At 40.7% G+C, this 18,932-nt stretch overlaps 1 protein-coding gene across 5 annotated transcripts in view; it reads right to left on the reverse strand.

The window, feature by feature from the left end:
* The window catches only part of LOC109970631 (low-density lipoprotein receptor-related protein 8-like), a 76,773-nt gene that overhangs the window by 35,560 nt on the left and 22,281 nt on the right, over positions 1 to 18,932 (reverse strand). For 3 of the 5 annotated variants that reach the window (XM_020618332.1, XM_020618333.1, XM_020618331.1), the window contains exons 3-4: positions 13,399 to 13,521; positions 4,362 to 4,490 (exon numbers count right to left, since the gene is read on the reverse strand). In XM_020618332.1, the coding sequence (XP_020473988.1) occupies positions 4,362 to 4,490; positions 13,399 to 13,521 (252 nt within the window). Of the gene's footprint in view, positions 1 to 4,361; positions 4,491 to 13,398; positions 13,522 to 15,147; positions 15,310 to 18,932 lie in introns of those variants that run through there. The other 2 variants (XM_020618335.1, XM_020618334.1) reach the window with 2 other exon arrangements.

Raw genomic sequence — 18,932 nt, forward strand, 5'->3', positions numbered from 1 at the left:
GGGGGGGGTGTGGAGCCAATTCCGGCTGACACTGGGTGAGAGGCGGGGTACACCGTGGACAGGTCAACAGTCTATAACAGGGCTGACATGTAGACAAACAACCACACACACACACACACACACCTACGGGCAATTTAGAATCACCAGTCAACCTAAGCTGCATGTCTTTGGACTGTGGGAGGAAAAGAGAGAACCCACACAGGCACAGGGAGGACATGAGGGGTTATGTGTAAGCCTATACCAAACAGGAATAGACAATGAAACAGCATTTTTGTTTCTTTTTGCATTTGAGGATTTCCTTTAACATTCAAAGTTTAGTGTGCTGGAGTGGTATCAGACTTTTAATTTATGCTTGAGTGCTTTGAATTAAATGCACTCAGGCATGAAAGTCACTTGGAACTACGTTCATAGCTACACAGGCTATGAGGTTTGCAGCTGGGTCTTTGCTGGCAGGAGCAAAATGCAATAGGAAAAATGTTATGCTCATTAGAATGCCTTATTCCCATTTTTGCACAGGTGTTACTGCGTCATTTTACACATTTTCATTCATTTATCTACTCCCTCTAAACCCAATATCCAGCAATATTAATGCTACTTTGAAGTCAGTTGTCCAGCTGCCCGTGTGCCAACTGCTAGTCTGTAACAAGCAGACACGCTGAGATGTACTCACACCAGCTGGTAATTTACACCACTGCTCCCTCGCCTCATGTCACGAGTGTAAATGTGAAAGGTCTGCAGCTTTCAGTCTGCAGTACAAGAGTATTACACCAGTGTTTTTGACACATAAGGCTCTTATGATCACAAGTGCCCTGAACTATAAGCTTCTTTTAAGCTTGCATTCACACAGGATTTGTGACATGTACAACACATGCAATACACCACTGAGAATGCTAATTTGATAAGTCTGCAAAACATGTATTATCCTCAAAGACAAAGTGATTTACAATATGATAGAATGCTCTAGTTTATCTTACTGTTTTTTCTTATAATAGCCAGGCATGGCAGCTGGTCAAGCTCTAGTTGAGGCATTTGAAACACTAAATAAGAGTAAGATAAACTGAACAAACCTCTGCTGTCAAAGTGTTATGCTTACGTCTTCTTGCAGAGCTGAACATCAGACTACTTTCTGTATTCACTGGCAATAGATACAAATTGTGTATTGCAAGTTTGTCAAATATAAACATCATTTCTTACTGTAAGTTACTAAGCTGAACCACAAACATACGGTTGAAGTCAGAAGTTTACATACACCGTAGATAAATACATTTAAACTCAGTTTTTCCACAGCTCCTGACATTTAATCCGATAAACATTCCCTGAATCAGGGCAGTTAGAATCACTACTTTATTTTATGAATATGAAATATCAGAATAACAGTAGAGAAAAAAAATTTATTTAAGCTTTTATTTCTTTCATCCCATTCCCAGTGGGTCGGGAGTTTACATACAGTACAGTCAGTTAGCAGTTGGTAGTGTTGCCTTAAATTCCTTAACTTGGGTTAAAGGTTTCAAGAATGCCTTCCACAAGCTTTCTACAACAAATTTTTGCCCATTCCTCCTGACAGGATGGGTGTTTGTAGGCCTCCTTGCTTGCACATGCCTTTTCAGCTCTGCCCGCAAATGTTCTGTTGGACTGAGGTCAGGGCTTTGTGATGGTCTCTCCAGTACCTTGACTTTGTTGTCCTAAAGCCATTTTGACACAACTATGGAAGTCTGCTTGGTGTCATTGTTCATATGGAAGAGCCATTTGTGGCCAAGCTTGAAATTCCTGGCTGATGTCCTGAGATGCTGCTTCAATATATCAAAATCAGAATCAGAATCAGTTTTATTGGCCAGGTGTGTTGGACACACGAGGAATTTGACTCTGGTACATTGGCTCTCAATGTGTATGTACATATCCCCATGCAAGGGGCAAGTAAACACTAAACTAGCATAAGGCTGTGTAATATAAATGTAACAAAATAGGCAGTATGTGCCTTCTTGGTGATGGTCCTGATGTTGGACGTCCACTTCAAGATACCAATTCACTTTATCTTTCCTCACTCCACTTGAACAAATGGTTCAGTTTTTGTTTCATCAGACTAGAGGACATTCCCCCAAAAAGTAAGATATTTGTCCTCGTGTGCAGCTGCAAACCATAGTCCGCCTTTTTAATGGCGGCCTTGGAGCAGCATCGTCTTCCTCGCTGAGCAGCCTTCCAGGTTATGTCGACATGGGACTCGTGTTACTGTGGATATAGATACTTTGGTACCTGTGTCTTCACAAGATCCTTCGTTGCTGTTCTGGGATTGATTTATAGTGTTCGTACCAAAGTACGTTCATCTCTAGGAGACAGAACACGTCTCCTTCCTGAGTGGCATGATGGCTGCATTGTGCCATGGTGTTTATATTTGTTTAGTATTGTTTATACAGATGTATGTGGTACCTTCAGGCATTTGGAAGTTACTCCCAAGGATGAACCAGACTTGTGGAGGTCCACAGTTTGTTTTTCTGGGGTCTTGGCTGATTTCTTATGATTATCCCATGATGTCAATCAAAGAGTGTGAAGGTTGGCCTTAAAGTACATCCACAGCTACACCTCCTGACTCAGATGATGTCAGTTAGCCAATCAGAAGCTTCAAAGGCCATGACGTCATTTCCTGGACTTCTCCAATTTATTTATAGGCACAGTCAGCTGAGTGTATGTAAACTTCTGACCTACTGGAACTTTGTATTATAAGTGAAATAATCTGTAAACAACTGTTGGAAAAATTACTTGTCATGCATAAAGTACACGTCCTAACAGACTTGACAAAACAAGAGTTTGTTAATATGATGTCTGTGAGTGGTTAAAAAAAAGGTTTTAATGACTTCAGCCTTAGTGTATGTAAACTTCTGACTGTAACAACTGTAAAATCAATGCTTGGTACCTTCAAATTGATCAACAGTAAGGCAACCTTTAAAAGCTTATTACCCTTGATTTAAGCATCATCTTTCAGGTTGGTACTGGCCCAATCAGTCTTCAGATAAACTGGCCTGAGCAGCACTTAATAGACCTAATTTGTAATGCTATTTTGCACTGTGCTGCGCTCCTGGTCACATTGAGCAGCATTTACCTCTAGAGTGATTTTGGCCTATGCCTGGGTGGGCGGCAGTCTGCTGCCTGCCCCTGTGTCACCACTGAGGAGCTTAAGACTGTCGCATCAATACAGACATTAGAATGAAAAAAGGATTAGCACAAGCTAGAGTGGGTCTCAATGGACAGAGCAGTGAAAATCTATCAAAGCTAAGAAGGCATTAGATCTAAAGTCGATGGAATCACTGCCATGTCCTCTGGCGTGAATGTGGCCACAGAGACCGGGAGTCACTGACGGGTCAACTGCAGAATCATCTGGCTTTATTGCATGACAAATTAAAAGGACTTAAACTGCATGTCTTTCAAGGAGAAGAGGGTAAGTATCTATTCAACAAGACAATTTCTCTGATTTGTGTTTTGATTTTATGCCAAACTGATTTGGCTTATTTTCTACATAACAGCTCAAAATTGAGCTGCTTTGACACCAGCCAATCACAGTCTTAGCACCCACCCACACAAACAACTGAAAGGGAGCAGATGCCAGAAAAAATAAACATCATTTATACAGTATAGGATAATAAGGACATGGCTTTTTCTCTCTTGTGTGCACATGCCATTTTGCACAAACCTCGCGGTGTAAACATCACACCCCTCAATCAGTGTTTGTTGACATGAAGAGGCAAAGGAGAGGAGAAAAGATGGAGCCAATTCTTCATGGCACCTCGGAAGTAGGGCAAAGATAGTCCCCGCAGAGGCGGGGGTGGGGGCTGCCGCACGGTTGAGTTGTCTGATTGGCTATGTAGGAGGTGAAGTTATTTTTGATAGATCTGGGGATCCTGCAGTGAAAAGGCTAAAGACTCAAAAGGTTCAAAATGTGATGACAGAAATGTTCAAGTATCATCACAAAGCTGCTAATATCTGATATTTCACACCAAAACAGTCTACATTAAATGGTGGTTGTCGAGTGTAGCTGGCTTAAATCAAAACTCTCTTTTCATCCTGCTAATGATATAGCATGTTCCCTACTGTGCTTCAACATCTTAAGCTTCTGGATAAATGAGACAAAGGATGACACAACGGAATACAAAAAAGGAGGAATCTGAGTTCTCCATATTTTACTGACTTGAAGCCTCATCAAGTCAAAGCCATTTGCTTCTGTACACCAGTTCTTGCCACTATTTGAAATAAAATACCCTTGTGAAAGGCAGTTAGCACTGAAAAATAGAAGTACAATCAGCAGAATCAATAGTTGCATATATTTATTTTAAGTTATTTTCATTATGATACCAGACTTTGACATAACTCACCAGATGCACAGTCCTCCTCATCTGCCCCATTCTCACAGTCCTTCTCCCCATCACATCTCCATGACAACGAGACACACTTATTGGTGGATCCCCCACAGTCAAATTTCTCCGGAGGGCACGTCTGTTTGCCTGTTGGCAGAAATAAAATCAATAGGAAGATTACTATAGTGGTTTTATTATTCCCATAAAGGCAGCAACAAAAACAACTATGACACACTGCTGGGCTCAATTTCTTTCATCCCCATGATGGAGTTAAGACTCATTCAAAACACCACAACTCTGGCCAATTGATTTTAATGTCTGGGCAGCCTCTAAAGACACATACAGACAGATCATGAAATACAGCAAAACCACAGCTGGCTGCAAAGCAAAAGAACAACATAGCCCCCCTCTTCCTTTTGCTGCCAATCTGCTCTAGTTGGCACAGGGTGGGTTTGATCCAGATTACAGCACATTTAATATGATGCATGTTGTTAATTATACATCTCTGCCTACAGGATGAAATCAAAGGGCTAGCCTACATGGCAAATCATTTAACTTTTCAATGATTTAATTTTCCCACATTTAAGAAAAATAATTCCCAACTTTTTTTTAATCACATACACCAACATAGTCCTGTCAAAGGAACTCAAGCACGCCTTCATCAACAACCACCACCAAGGTGGAGGTACTGTTTTTCCACAAAATAACCCAATAGACTTTGGTGCTGATCACCGTCCAGATCCAGGAATTTTTTGAAAGGATTCTTCACCATTGTGAGGTAGGGCCAATTCATGGTTTCAGTCACATGACTGGCACAGAGCCAGTCAAACAATGTCATAAGAGGATCATTTGTAGCATGATGACAGGGGACAAGCTCCATAATGAAAACAGTTTATGGGTTTATAAGAGAATCTGAGATGCTGTCACTAGCAATGTTGTACATAAATGACACTGTGGGTAATTGGACCTGACAACCATAAGGTCGCCAGCATTTTAAGTCTGTTCATATGAAAATACCTCAATTAAAGCACTGCATTTAGGCTTAAACTGAATTCCTTTTTATCTAACATAATTCCAATATCCCCCTCAGTGGTGTTTCAGTCCTTTAAAGGCCAAAATACTATAAATATCTCCGCCAGTCAGAACTGATGAAGCCTCTTGGATGAGAGGTGAAACGTCTTCGACCTAGAAATCTAGTCCAGTTGATTTTTTCTAAGTTTTTTCAGCATACTATGACCTGGATGACTGAGAATCTGCACAGACATAATTCCAATATGACATAGTTTTTCCATTAGCTCCACCAAGGGTGGGGGTTATGTTTTTGCCAGCATTTGTTTGATTGTTAACAGCATAACTAAAAGTAAAGAACGGAATTTAATGATTTTTTTTTTTTTTTGAGAGGTAGAGTAAGGCCCCTGGAACAGTTTGTTAGATTTCGGTGCTGATCTGTAACATAATTTGGATAAAGCAACATTTTAAAAGATTATTCACCATTGTGAACGCTACAAAGGCTGCTGCCTGCATGTGAGCTCCCGGGTGGCCAAAGTACACAGCTATTACAAAAGACACTTTCTATGGTGTCTTCCAAACTGATACTATCTATAAATTACTTCATACATAGAAGATGTTCAAAGATGAGCGACCACAATGTGTGACAGGGTGACCAAGAGCCCGAGGATAACAGTGGTTACTCATTATCCAACAACATTTGCTGTACACATTTGTGATAAAATAATACTAACCAGTCTGTAAGTCTGGATGATAGGTAACCTAACCGTTAAATGCTACATGAAGATATGTTTTTTCAGCCCTTTAACATTGCATGGATGATGGACAGTAGAGAGGTAGCTAGTGCTTGGAGAGACCAAGCAGTGAGAATGATGGATGCAGCCAGACCCTGACCCTGCAGAAATAAATAAATAAACAAACAAATACTGGCACTGCAGTGCTTGGGGGTTGTTTGTACAGCAGGGACCTTAGGCTCAGCGAGCACTGTGTTATTGTATTCTACTAGATGAGTAGTGGCATTTACCTGCAGTGATTTTACAGTCCACAAATTGTAGTTGTCAACAAATTTCAATTGAAAGTTGTATTGCACTAAAATATTGCATTGATCAATGTCCTGTTGTTACACTTATCATCTTCCTCATGGCTTACATCCTGTACACGAATGGGATTAAAAGTTATATTCCATTTCTTCTGTTTCAGTTTCATATTGTAGATCATTTAGAAAGTGCACTGCCCAAGAAAAAAAAAGTGTTTAGATGTTTGACAGTCTTTAGTGTTACCTGTATCAACACTAATGTCATTATGCATGCAATAGGAACAATGGTTGAGAGTGTCAAGGGATCAATCAGGCTTAGTAAAGACAGAAAGAACCAAACGCAGGAAGGGATGATGAGCTAAAATGTGTAGAATGACAGAGTGATCAGGGAAGAAATACAAGAACCGTTTCTTAGAAATGTCTGAGATGAAAGACACCAAAAGGTGCAGTCTACGAGACAGGAAGTAACCTGAATGAATTCCAAGATGGGTCCAAAGAGAACCACGCAAAGAACAAGAAGCAGACAGAGAAAAGAAGGAACAGAGAGAGAGGAGGGCAGAAGAAAAAGAAATACAGAAGAGAGCATTGGAGAAAAAAAAAATCAATCCATAAGAAGAGAGGAGGCATGCCAAACACAAGATAATGTATAAAAGGGGAACAGATGATGAGACTAACCGCTGCTTGACCTTTCAAAGTCATATCCTTAAGCAAAATCCAATCCATCCATACCAAGTGGAAAAAGATGGAGGAAAGGCAGGTACGGCACAGACAATGTGAATCCACTGAGCACAGGGTGAGCTGTCCTGTCTTTTTAACTGATGACTCTTTAATGAAGCATGAGCCCTGTTCCTCCAAACTCAAACAGAAAATCAAATTTCACTGTGACAGTGAGTAGTGGTACCTTGCTGTCACTGTCACGGCTACTGATACGTGTAGACATAGGTAATGGGTTTTTGCTTGAGAAGGAAGCAACTTAATAAAAGCCAATTACAAACAAACTGACTGCCCGGCTCTTGTTTACCATCTGAGTGAAAAATGAGGACTCATCGCCAACAGGGCATTTTGGCAGGAGATCGGTTTAGAATTCATCACCTTTTACAAGACTCATGGCAGCGTTCGCCTCAGTGGTGAGATGGTGTAGTAGCTTTACTTTTCATTTTCCCCAAAACCTGGCTTTCAGTGAAGAACGCTCCTCAATTTGTCACTTGTCGCCCGGAATACGATATAATAATGTGATGAAGAGGGTTAATAGGCACAGACAAGTGTGAAACTGATCTGAAATAATTAACTAGAGCTTCGTAACAAATCGAATACTACACTGATAAACATGGAAGTGATCATTTGCAGCTCATTAATATGCAATAATATGTATTTTCCTGTTTCCACTTGCTAATAGATATTTTTCAGTGGTGACGAACCAGCAGGAAATTCAAGACGACAGATACATATACTGTAAATCTGTCCACTCAGCATAGTGTGACAGCCTAGTCACATGTTATTGTTAAACACTTATCCAAAGGACACGTAGCCTGATGTTTAAAAGCCTATTTCTGAGTAATCCTAGAACGCTTTGATGCCTGTGCAGCTATAGTATGTGCGCATGTGGAGTTTGCGTATGTTTTGCCATGCATGTGTGTGGCAGTGTCGGGGCTCTGATGGCGAATTCATTCAGCAGCTGAATGAAGCCAGATTAATGTACTGGCAATTTTAAATATTTTCATAAATTTTGGTCTTGAAAGCCCAGCAAACACTAGCCAGAGGGTACAGTCTGCCAAAGGGCTAACACATACAGACAGCCATTCACAGTAAACGACGAGGGAATGTTTAGAACAACCAAGGTAGTGGATTCCGTCTCAGGACACTTTCTTGCTATTAGGTGACAGTGCTAATCAGTGAGCCTTCATACCTCCCTTCTTCTTAATTCAGTTTTTATGAGGTTATTATTTAAACCCTACTATCTATGATCAACAATTAAATAACTGATTTTTCAGTTAAGAGAAAACATATCAGCAATTATTTTGAAACATTAACTGGTTAGGTGATTTCAGATGTTGTCTTATGTGATTAAATAATTTTCTGTTATTGACACAAACTTTAAAGATGTCATCACAGTTTTTAGGAAGTTCTGACATTTTTTGTATTTTCATACAATGTTTCACTGAGGAAATAATTGACATATAATGGAAGTAATCACTGAATGCAGCTATAATACCAGCTAATAGTTACTGTTATTGTTGTGTAACTCTAATATAAGATATCCCACCTCACTACAAACCAAACAAATGTGTTGGATCACTGCAAAACACATCTCTGTCCCAGAAACAAATTTAAGTAAAAAGCTGGTCTCTAATGATGAAAGTCAATAGAAGCACAGTATGACTTGATTATTGTTTTCATCGAACACTAACAAAACTGCTCAGGCACGGCTGAAATCTGTCAACAACCTGTTTGTTTCGAAGAAACAAGTACAATACTGCTCCGTTTCTGAAGCAGAGCCACCGACTGGAAGTGCCACCTTCCAAAAAAGCAGGTTCTGAAGGTAAACCTCCTCCCCACAATTGGCACCCCAACAATTTATCAGGTGACAAAATGCCAAAGCAGAGACAGACCAAAAAAAAAACAAAAAAAAAAACAACACACACAGAGTGGGAAGATTACTCATAAGACTCACCAAGAAAATCTGCTTTACATCAGTTTTCAGTTTCTGTGCCAGTATTTGGAGTGTCAATATAACGAGTCAGCAGTAAATTAACCTACAGTCAGGTCCTCTCATAGCACCTAGTGTACTGTGACAATGCGAGGTATCCCACATGGGTGATGCAAACGTTGAAACAAAAACAACTCTCCCCATTCTTTAGTCAATAAAAATGCTAGTCTTTATTATTAACTCCCCAGAAAAAAGCTCAAAGGGGTTTGAAGCTCAGTATCTCCAAAGAGGTTTCTAAGAGGTTTTCATCACAACCGCTTTCAAAGAAATAACTATAATTCAGGACCAGAAAACCACAATTTAGAAGATCTTAAAAAAGAAAGAATCCAGGTGTTTGAATAATCCAAATCTATACCAGTTCAGGGTTATGCCCTCACATAATGAAAGGCTCCTCAAGGAAACACTGAAGTTTCTTCACACCTGTCAACTCCTAGAACACAAACTGAGATGCAGAGCTGAGCAGAGCTGAACTCAGCAGTTTTGCCAGAGTGTGTCAAGTAGCTAATATTCACCCTCCCCTTTTTAAATCCTTAAAGGTGACGTGGGCAACTAAAGGTGCATAAAAATGCCACTGCTTCAGCTGGAAAGCAAAGGAGCTGCTGCCCAGCTGGCTGCAGTGGCCCAGTTCTTCCTTGATTACAGTTTAATCTGACACAAAACCTATGAGCTCTGGCTCTTCACATTTCTCCAGAGTGAAGAGCCAGTGTGGCCCCAATTTGAATTCATAATACGGCAGTGTGACGCTACTGCAGCGTGTAATTGGGAATCCACTCAGTGGGCCAGAATGATAGCAATGGCACTGTCTGCAGCAAAATGACTTAGCGCAGTGATTGTGCACGTGAAAATGTGACTGTTTGTGTGCGCACAAGTGAAATTGACGTAGAAACAAAGTTCAAGAGAGTCAGGAGGCAACGTAAAACTGAGCAACAGCATGAGGGGTTTCTGCATGCGAGAGGCCAGAGCACAGCTTATAAGGCTTTAGAACGACTGGAGCATGGCACTTTAACGTGTCTGCTGTGTTACATTAGCTTGTGCAAAACAGTCGTGCAGTCACCGGCTCCTTCACTGTGAAAGGAGCAAAACAAGCCCCAGCTTAGCAAAGTTTAGCTCATACCTGTGAAGCTTGGTAGTGTTTGATTCCAAAGTGAAGTGTTGCATGGGGGCGGGATGTTAATGTTGGTGGATATGCTAAATGTTCATGTTAGAGCTTGTTTTTTTTTTTGTTTTTTTTTGCATCTTCAAACTAAGCAGAAAAATATGGCACATCAGAAGTTTTTCACTGACAGATGTATGATGCTCTTTACAGCTTTGCACTCTCACCGACCAGTGAAACAAGGCTACTGAGACAGATAAGAGAACCATTCAGGAGTACAGTAGGTTGGCTGCTATTGCTTACTGTATATTTGTAAACTCTCTTCTCTTCCTCTGTGTGATTACGGCACAGTCAGATCCACTCACAGAAAAACAGCTGTGATGAAGTGGATCTCATTAGCAAGCCCTCTGTTTAGAACACGACCTTGACCTGACATTTCTCATTTGAACGCATAATCAGGAGGGATACATGCTGCAGTGCAGCGACTGAATGTATTACAGCTGGACTTTCAGGAGGAAAGAATTTACCCTACAGCACAACTAAACAACGGATCAACACCTGAGAAGATAAAGATTCAAACAAAGCCACCAGATTTCTGACCGACTGTATTAAAGCAAACTGATCTTTGATAGCAGAGCACTTAAAGTGCTGATGTTCTGGAAAATTTTGCATTACAGCATCATGAATATATAATGGATTTTCCATATAAATGGCTTACTTCTCAGTCCAGATCTCTATCTCCTTAGTCTGCACGCAAGTGGCGACTCCTTCCTTCATTTATGTAACTGGATTTCCAATACAAACTTGCTATCCTTCAGAGGTCTCTTTATGTCTTACTCCTCACACTCAGCTTTCTGAGGGTGACATTAGAAGCTTTGCTCAGGTGCTACATTAGTCATCAAACTGACAGAGTCGTCCGCAGCCAATAAAATGCAACAAAACTAGAATGATTATCCTCTGAAGAATTTATTCAGCTTGTTCTTGATTCATTTCCTGCCGAGTTGGACACATTTTTATTCCCTTCCATGGTAACTTCATAAAGGAGTTTGAAGATCAAATCATGACGGTGAGAGTCAAAATAACACTCAGTCTACTCTGTTATATCTGAGCACTCTGAAAGACATCATTATTACAGTCCTTCTTGTAAACCTATAGCCCTTTTTCTAAATGGTTCATTATTAATAGGTTTCCTTTTTTTGGCCAATTATTCTGGTAACACAGTGTGGCTGATCATCCTGCAACTTCGATTCTGGTAGTTATATTACATGTGTAAATTTGGAGCATCCCAGTATCCCAGTGACCAATCCCATAACAAGTATGTTTTCAGGGCCTTAAAAAACTTGTTGCATGTCACCGAACTGTGGGTGAGGAATTAGCTGTTTAGATTTCACATACGCAGTAGGCCTGTGGTAATGTAGTGGTGGCACCGATATCTCTGCAGCATCTTAAAAATAAAATAGAATTCCTTTTCAAAGATAAACTCAGGTCTGAGAGTGAATAAATATCTGTTGCTGCCACGCTCAGCTGCTTTGTATGACAGGGTATTAAGGAAAAATATGAAAAGAGGAAAACCCTTTTTTTATTTTGCATTTTGAGAATAAAGTCAAACTTTTCTGGAAATAGCGTTTAAACTTTATTCTCAACATTTTGACTTAATTGTTGACATTTTGAAATAATTTGCAACTTTCTAAAAACAAAGGAAAAAAAAAAAAAAAACAACAAACAAACTTCATCCCCTTTGTGGCCTGAATACTCCATCATAGATTTTGCTGAAGATACAGTCACAGTTCTTTATTTTTAACACTGCACAACAGTGGCGCCTCCTGCACTTCTGGTTCCTTATATGTGCAAGTTCACACATAGAACCTTAATGCTACACTGTGCTGTATGATATCACATTATATTGTGTTGTTGTAAATGTATTACTTTGAGAATAACATTTTCCTAACCTGGCGGGGTTAAAACACCCACTCACCATAACAAATTTCAGAAGTTATATTTCAGTGCGTGGATACGTTCAGCTTTTACTAGACATTATTATTTACCAGTATAGTACTTTCAGCTCTGTCTTGAGTAAAGCAAGCAGTCAGGGGAAAAGGAGCTATTATCATTTAAGAAAGACAGAAAACAATTAATAACTGGTTCAGGCCTCCCACTCCTGAGTTTGTCTGATTATGGAGACGTCAAATCACCTAACCCCCACCCTCTCAGAGCTGGTGTGTGGGTGTGCTAGACTGGCACCGGCTTAAACTCAGGCAGCCAGAGATCCTTGGCTGTAACAGCTTGGCAGAGAAGTAATCAAGGCCTTTCTTGCACTAGCCATTCAATAGAATTTAGCATTAAAGTGTGTGGGCGAGTGGAGGCAGATGAGACGGCTTTACCTGCTGCCAGAGCTGAGATATCAGGGGAAATTAGCAACCTGAATACAGGCTCTAGGCAACTGGAATGACGCCGTGACAACATATCCAGATGCAACGTGCAAGATGTCAGTATTATTAGCCTGGCACAGCTTCATTTATTCTTTGCAGCAAGAATGAAAGGACAGAACTTACTGATCAGCTTGATTCTAGAGCTTTAAAGACAAAGACTCAGGTTGGAAGAATACAAACCCAGCAGGGCTGTCAGACCTTTAGTAAGCAGTCGGCTGGTAGAACTTCAGTCGGCACCAAACAAGGTGAAGCTGCTTTTAGCTACTGTTCTGCACACAGTTCAGTTTTGTTTTTGCTTGTGGCTTCTTAATACATCTGGTTGCCACCACTTATCTTAGGGTCTTTGGAACTGGAGCAGTCAAAGGCATAAAGATGTAAAACTAGGCAGGATTTCATAAGGCAAAGCAAATCTGAGACAAAATCATATTTGACATCAGTATAAAACAATTTATTAATAATATAAAATGCAATTTTCATTTGGCAAAATAATGTTTTTCTTATTTTCTATCCTAGTAGTCCTATCATGACCCCTTATATTCCTCTCGCATCCTGTAATAGGGGCCTGAGACTGGGAACGACTGGTCTAAATAAAGCTAAACTGCTTTCCAATCATATGCCCACTTGTGTTTCTCGTCCTGTCAAACTTGAGCAAAGGCAAATGATCAATTACTTTGGTGAGTACAAACTAGACTCCTAACTGGACCTCAGGCACAGCTACTAAAATAAGGCTCAAGCTTAAAAGAATGAAAGTCTCCTTTAAGGAGCTGAATAGTTTCACTTACTACAGGCCTCCTCTGCCTCGTCAGAGCCGTCAGGACACTCTGGTTCTCCGTCACAACGCCAGCGACCTGGCACACACTGACCATTTAAACAGGCAAACTCTGCAGGGGCACAGGTTTTCCTGGCTGTCAGAGACAGAGAAACAGACAGAAAATAGCAATGAGAAAAGAATAGTACAGATAGTCTGCAGTGGGGCTTCCTCTCTGTAGGAACAAATCTCAGCAATCGGCCCTCTCATCAGAGGAGATCTCGTCTCAATTTATTCCTATGCAGTGCTCTCTTTCTCCTGATATCCCACACTGATTAGCTCCACTTTCCATGTTTTTTTGACACTTATTCCTTGCGCTGTCTGCCTCCTCTTCCTCCATCTGCCGGTCTCCAAAACCTGTCTAATCTCTGCTTCAGGTTTTCCATCACAGAGCACTGAAACAGATGCTGACTGCTGACCGCCACGAGCTCAGGGAGGTTAAACCCCTTACCTCCCATACCGGTTTACCATAGAAAGCTACAAGTCAGCAAGGCCACAGGCTGATAAACTTGTCAAGTGTGGAGAGGACTGGAAATCAAAAACATGTCAAGAAAAGTCCTGTTCAAGCAAGAAGAAGAAAATTTTGAACACAGCAGCTCAAGAGATTTTGGTAGCGACTGTGATAAGCTCAGGGCTGTTACGAGTGAGCTAAAGCATCACATAATAACACATGTATTCCACATACATAGAATCACACTCTCCACAAGCAACACGCTCAGACAGAGAGCCAGAAGCAGGCCGAGGTCAGAGGCATTCAATTTCTTTAGCTTGTTGCTGCAGAAGAATCTTCAGTACAGTCTAATCAATCACTGGGTAACAGGCCCTCAGCTGAGCTCTCCGATGTTCTTACACAGCCAAAACTGTTTCTAAGCTGGCCCCCCATCTTGGCTGTAATGCTTCAAATTAGAAATAACATTTAGAGCTGTGCAAGGAGGTTAAGCTTAGCTGAGGGGGTGTAAGGAAAGAGAGCAAGCAGTCTGCCTTGGTTGTGCTCAAACTGCTCTAACTCTGCTTGCACTGCCAACTCCAACTTTGACACTTTGACACTAGTTAAAACCATGCATTAGACACAAAAAAAGAGGTGAGGGGAGACGCGAGAACCTTTGGCCTACAGAATGTCCTTGTTATAATTGTGCTTAGGAATTTATGTCAGTGCAAATTCTCAGTCATCGAGGTTGTAGTATGCTGAAAAAAATGTAGAAGATGTTTAACCTCTCAGCCAACAGTGTCCTCTAACGACGATAAACGACATCCGGTATCAGTGAGTCGTTACCTGTCTTTGAACCCTCACATGTGGGCCGACGCCTTTTGTCCTGTGTGAATTAGGGCGGAAATGTTTGGGTAGAGATCTCAAAACAGAGTTGTAGATGGAAGTTGTGTCTTAGTCCACCACCTCTATTTAGAGAGGGGTGTTCTATTTGGACAAAAATTGCTTCTTTGACTCCTCTCTCAAACTAACAGTGTTCTCTGGAGAGGATCTGGACTTCACTGTCCTCAAAAGAATGTTCTTTGTCGTTCAGGTGGAGGTGGACTGGACCAGGCTGGAGCAGAGTCAGCCGTCCACTGGAACTGCAATGAGTCAGTCATTAGGGGACATTGTTGGCCGTCGAACATTTTTTCAGCTTAGGATTTTAGTTGATTGCCTTACAAAGCCCTTGAAAGTCTCATGTGGCCTCTGCAGGTCAGATGTGCCCACATTGTGCATTTTCTCTACACTTCTTACCTGACATTGCCGAGCTCGCTACTCATTTCAGTCAAGGTCTACAGGGTCCATGGTTCACTTGGCAATAATTACCCAGGCTAGTTCATGACATCTGCTTGGAATGGCTTTCTGTTTTAATTAGAAGTGGTTTTAAAATTTTAGGCTCATAAGGGGCGAGCATGAGAGGAAGAGGAAAGTGATAGGAGAATGAGAAGAAGGAAAGCAATATCAAAAGTGAGTAATAGCAGCAGAGATGGAGAATGACATATCCAGTAATAATGCTTTATGGAATCCTAATGGAAAGTGTGATAGTGAATGAAAACAGGCAATATAGCTTTACTGTGGGTGGCAGAAATAGCACTTCCTGAATATTAATCCCTATGACATATACTGCAAGCACGTATGCCCACTTACTCACTCAATCGCACACAGATATCCGGTGTCTTCTTGTATGGTCAACTATTATACACAGACACAGCTTCAGTACATCTGAGAAAAATCTAAGACAACACAAAAAAAAAATAGCAATTCAATGTTGTGTCAGTCCCCGATCATGCGTATGATGACAAATGGGAGGGGACACAGAAAGAATGAGGGCCCTGCACAGGGGAGCTCACCCCTGAAGAACGTACAGGGAAAGACCTCCACACTCCGACAACCCCACCTGGAGTCTTCACCTCTGGGGCCAACATTGTCAACATTAGCCTGCTTCTGCATGGAGGTTATTTTATTTCTTTATTTCTACAGTTAAAGAAAACATATTTGGGAGCAAAACATTAGTACCGTAACAAAAATAATTTTCTTTGAGCAAAAAAAGGTGTTGAATGTCAGATATAAACAAAACTTATAGGTGAGCAACCAAAACGAAAATGAAAATAGTTCTGATTCCAATCAGTTTATATCTGACATTCAACACTTTATTCTGATTACAGTACCAAAGTTTTGTTCAAATACATTGTATTGGACTGCAAAATAAAGACACTAAATTACCTCCATACCTCTACTCCTTTTCATGCTTCTTAAATGCCATTGATGTGGACATGCATGGTAGACCTGTATGCAGTATGAATTTGCAGTTGTTGAGGGTAATGAAAGGCAGAATCGGAAGTATGGTGGTGTTAGTATGGGTTTTTCAAACCAGTATGGCTCATTTCAAAGAGGGACTGTGGAGGCCCGGGATGGGAACAGACCTGTTAGATACAAGATGTCGTTTTCTGTAACAGAAAGAGTAAGGAACGATGCAAAACCAGGGTTAGCATTGGTTTGGCATGTCATAGGTGGAGAGCACTAAAAGCATCCAAAGGACTAAAATTTGATGCAGATGTGGCTTTCTATCTGCTAGATGCATAAGTACTGTAGCTGGCTAACGTGTTTATGTTGACATCATTAGCATGCTAACATTAGCTTTTCAGTTTTGGTTGGTAAACATTACACCTCCAAAATATCTCCTCAAAAGTCTTAAAATGCATCTATGTGAGTGTGGGGCTACTGGATAAACATCTTAATGCAGCCTGGCATGAACAAATTTCCATCATGTTCAAGAGCAGAGCAACACACACTCATCTGACAATCCACACATGTACATGCCTTGATTTTTTTTTTTTTTTTTTTTACTTAGGCCTTTCTCTTTCTTTCCATCTGGAGGCCATGAGAAGCTTAGCATGTAATGCAGTGATAAGCACATTCTCCTCAGCATCAGAAGACAAATGGCCTCATTAGTGAAGAGTGAAGTAGGGGTGTGTTGGCGAAGCAGAAAACATAATGTATCCTGTTGGTTAAACAGCATACAAATGAATAAACCTTCCAAAATTAATGGGATATGATGGTAGCATTCACAATACAGCATGGCATCAACAAAGCCGGGACAAGCTGCTCTTGACATTGCTTTTGTTAATTATTATAGAATTCAATTATGCTAATTTGAGAGAGTTTTGAGAGAAATGCCAAATGCACAGGCAGACATGTCCTACTTTGATTCTTTCATTTCATCCATTTTCATTTCCTAGAGTGAGTAAACAATATGTCTTGTTGAATCCTTTATCTGTCCTTTTATGTGACAATCGAGGAAGTCGCTACCGGTTGTCAGTCGGACTTAAACAGACAGCAGTGAGTCTCTAGAACCAACAGGGACACAAAAAGCCACATGGGACTGAGCTCTAACTCAGCACTGGCTCACAGAGTATTGATCTAAAAACAACAGAGCCACAAAATAGTGGCATCTACAAATTAATTCTCTCTCTCTCTCTCCCTCTCTCTATCTCTGTATCTTTTTGGGCAAATTGAGCAAGATAAAGATAAAGGTACAGGAAGGACATTAGAACAGGTAAATCCAGTTTGGACTGCAAACGTAATCAAATGTAACTGTTGGAGGCTAATCTGTGATTTGGGCTTCATAAATAAAATTGAGTTACCCAGAGTCTGCCCGTCACATGATGTGTATATTATTTTATGATACAGTATTTGCCTTAAAGGTTTTCAATAAAATTTGAAACTGAATCTGGAAACAAACAGGCAACCAGTGTAAAAAAAGGCTAGAACAGGAGAGATATGCTCTCTTTTCCGAGTATATGTGAGGAAACAGGCCTCACCATTTTGAACAAGTTGAAGATGGTTTAGGGAAGAAAACCAGACACCAGTGTAGAGGGCACTGCGGTAACTGAAACGATTTGAAACAAAAGCTTGAATAAACTTCTCAAGGTGTTGTTTTAGAAGACAAAATGATAGAGGTGGAAAATGGGCTGCTGTACTTGGTTATGTCCACTGCTCAGCTTTTCTGTGTACTGATAGGAGACACCTGCTTAAGACACATTTTCTGTCTCCCTGTCAGGTCACACTGGCACAAACCCCTCCTGACAAAGGAGGAGACCTGGCAGCCTCAGCTAGCAAGGCTCCCTGGTCTCTTTGAGGCATCCTGAGAGTGATTTATACTAAAGATGGTTTGGTTAAACCTGGCTAAGCTGCAAGAAACTTACCTCAATGCTTGAATTATGTTTTTGAAGGCCACAATATGCTAACCACTGGACATAGGAATAAAGCTTATCTCTCACACTAAGGTGGCATATTTGAAACATATTAAAGCTCCAAACACTGCTTGAGGTTGTATGACGGAGATATTCACTCAGTAATTGACTACCATGAACCTGCGAACAGAGTTCCCTGCAGACCTCCCTCTTTCATGTTATTAATTCAGGATAAGAACGCCATACCTCCCAAATAATAGCAATAAAATATAAACCTTAAAATCATCAATAATCGGCTTCCAATCTAAATGAATCGACAACTACTAATTCTAATCATAAATTTAGAATGATCATACTGATTAAAATCATTATGGTTGAGCTAAGCTCTTGATCTGAATAAAAGTCAAAGGTCTCACGTCACGTCCTCAGCTGGCTCTGGGCGGGCGGTGGCTGATTGGGCAATGCCTGTTCCTCTTTTTCTTTTTTGCTGTTTCACAAGAGAAAAGAATTTTTCAAACAAAAATATCAAAGCTCATCTGGTTCAATCCTCAAAACTCTCGAAGAGGGAAATGGGACTAATTCAGATAAACAATGTTTTTCTTGGTCAAATCTTGTGTGACTCAGGAAAGCATAAAAGACATGAAAATGTCTAAAGCCGTCTTCTTTTGGTCCAAATCTTCATAAAGACATGGAAATGTCTAAAACTGTCTTCTTTGCAAGACATCCTTTCCCCACCAGGCCAGGTGGATTGTGGCTTTTTGTTAAAATTCATGATTTCTTCATTAATCAGCTTTGAAGCAGGAATTCAGCTTCCCTGCTGCACTGTGAGGCTCCAGCCACATGCCG

The sequence above is a fragment of the Monopterus albus genome, unplaced genomic scaffold (assembly GCF_001952655.1).
Source record: "Monopterus albus unplaced genomic scaffold, M_albus_1.0 scaffold204.1, whole genome shotgun sequence".
NCBI classification, from domain to species: Eukaryota; Metazoa; Chordata; class Actinopteri; order Synbranchiformes; family Synbranchidae; genus Monopterus; species Monopterus albus.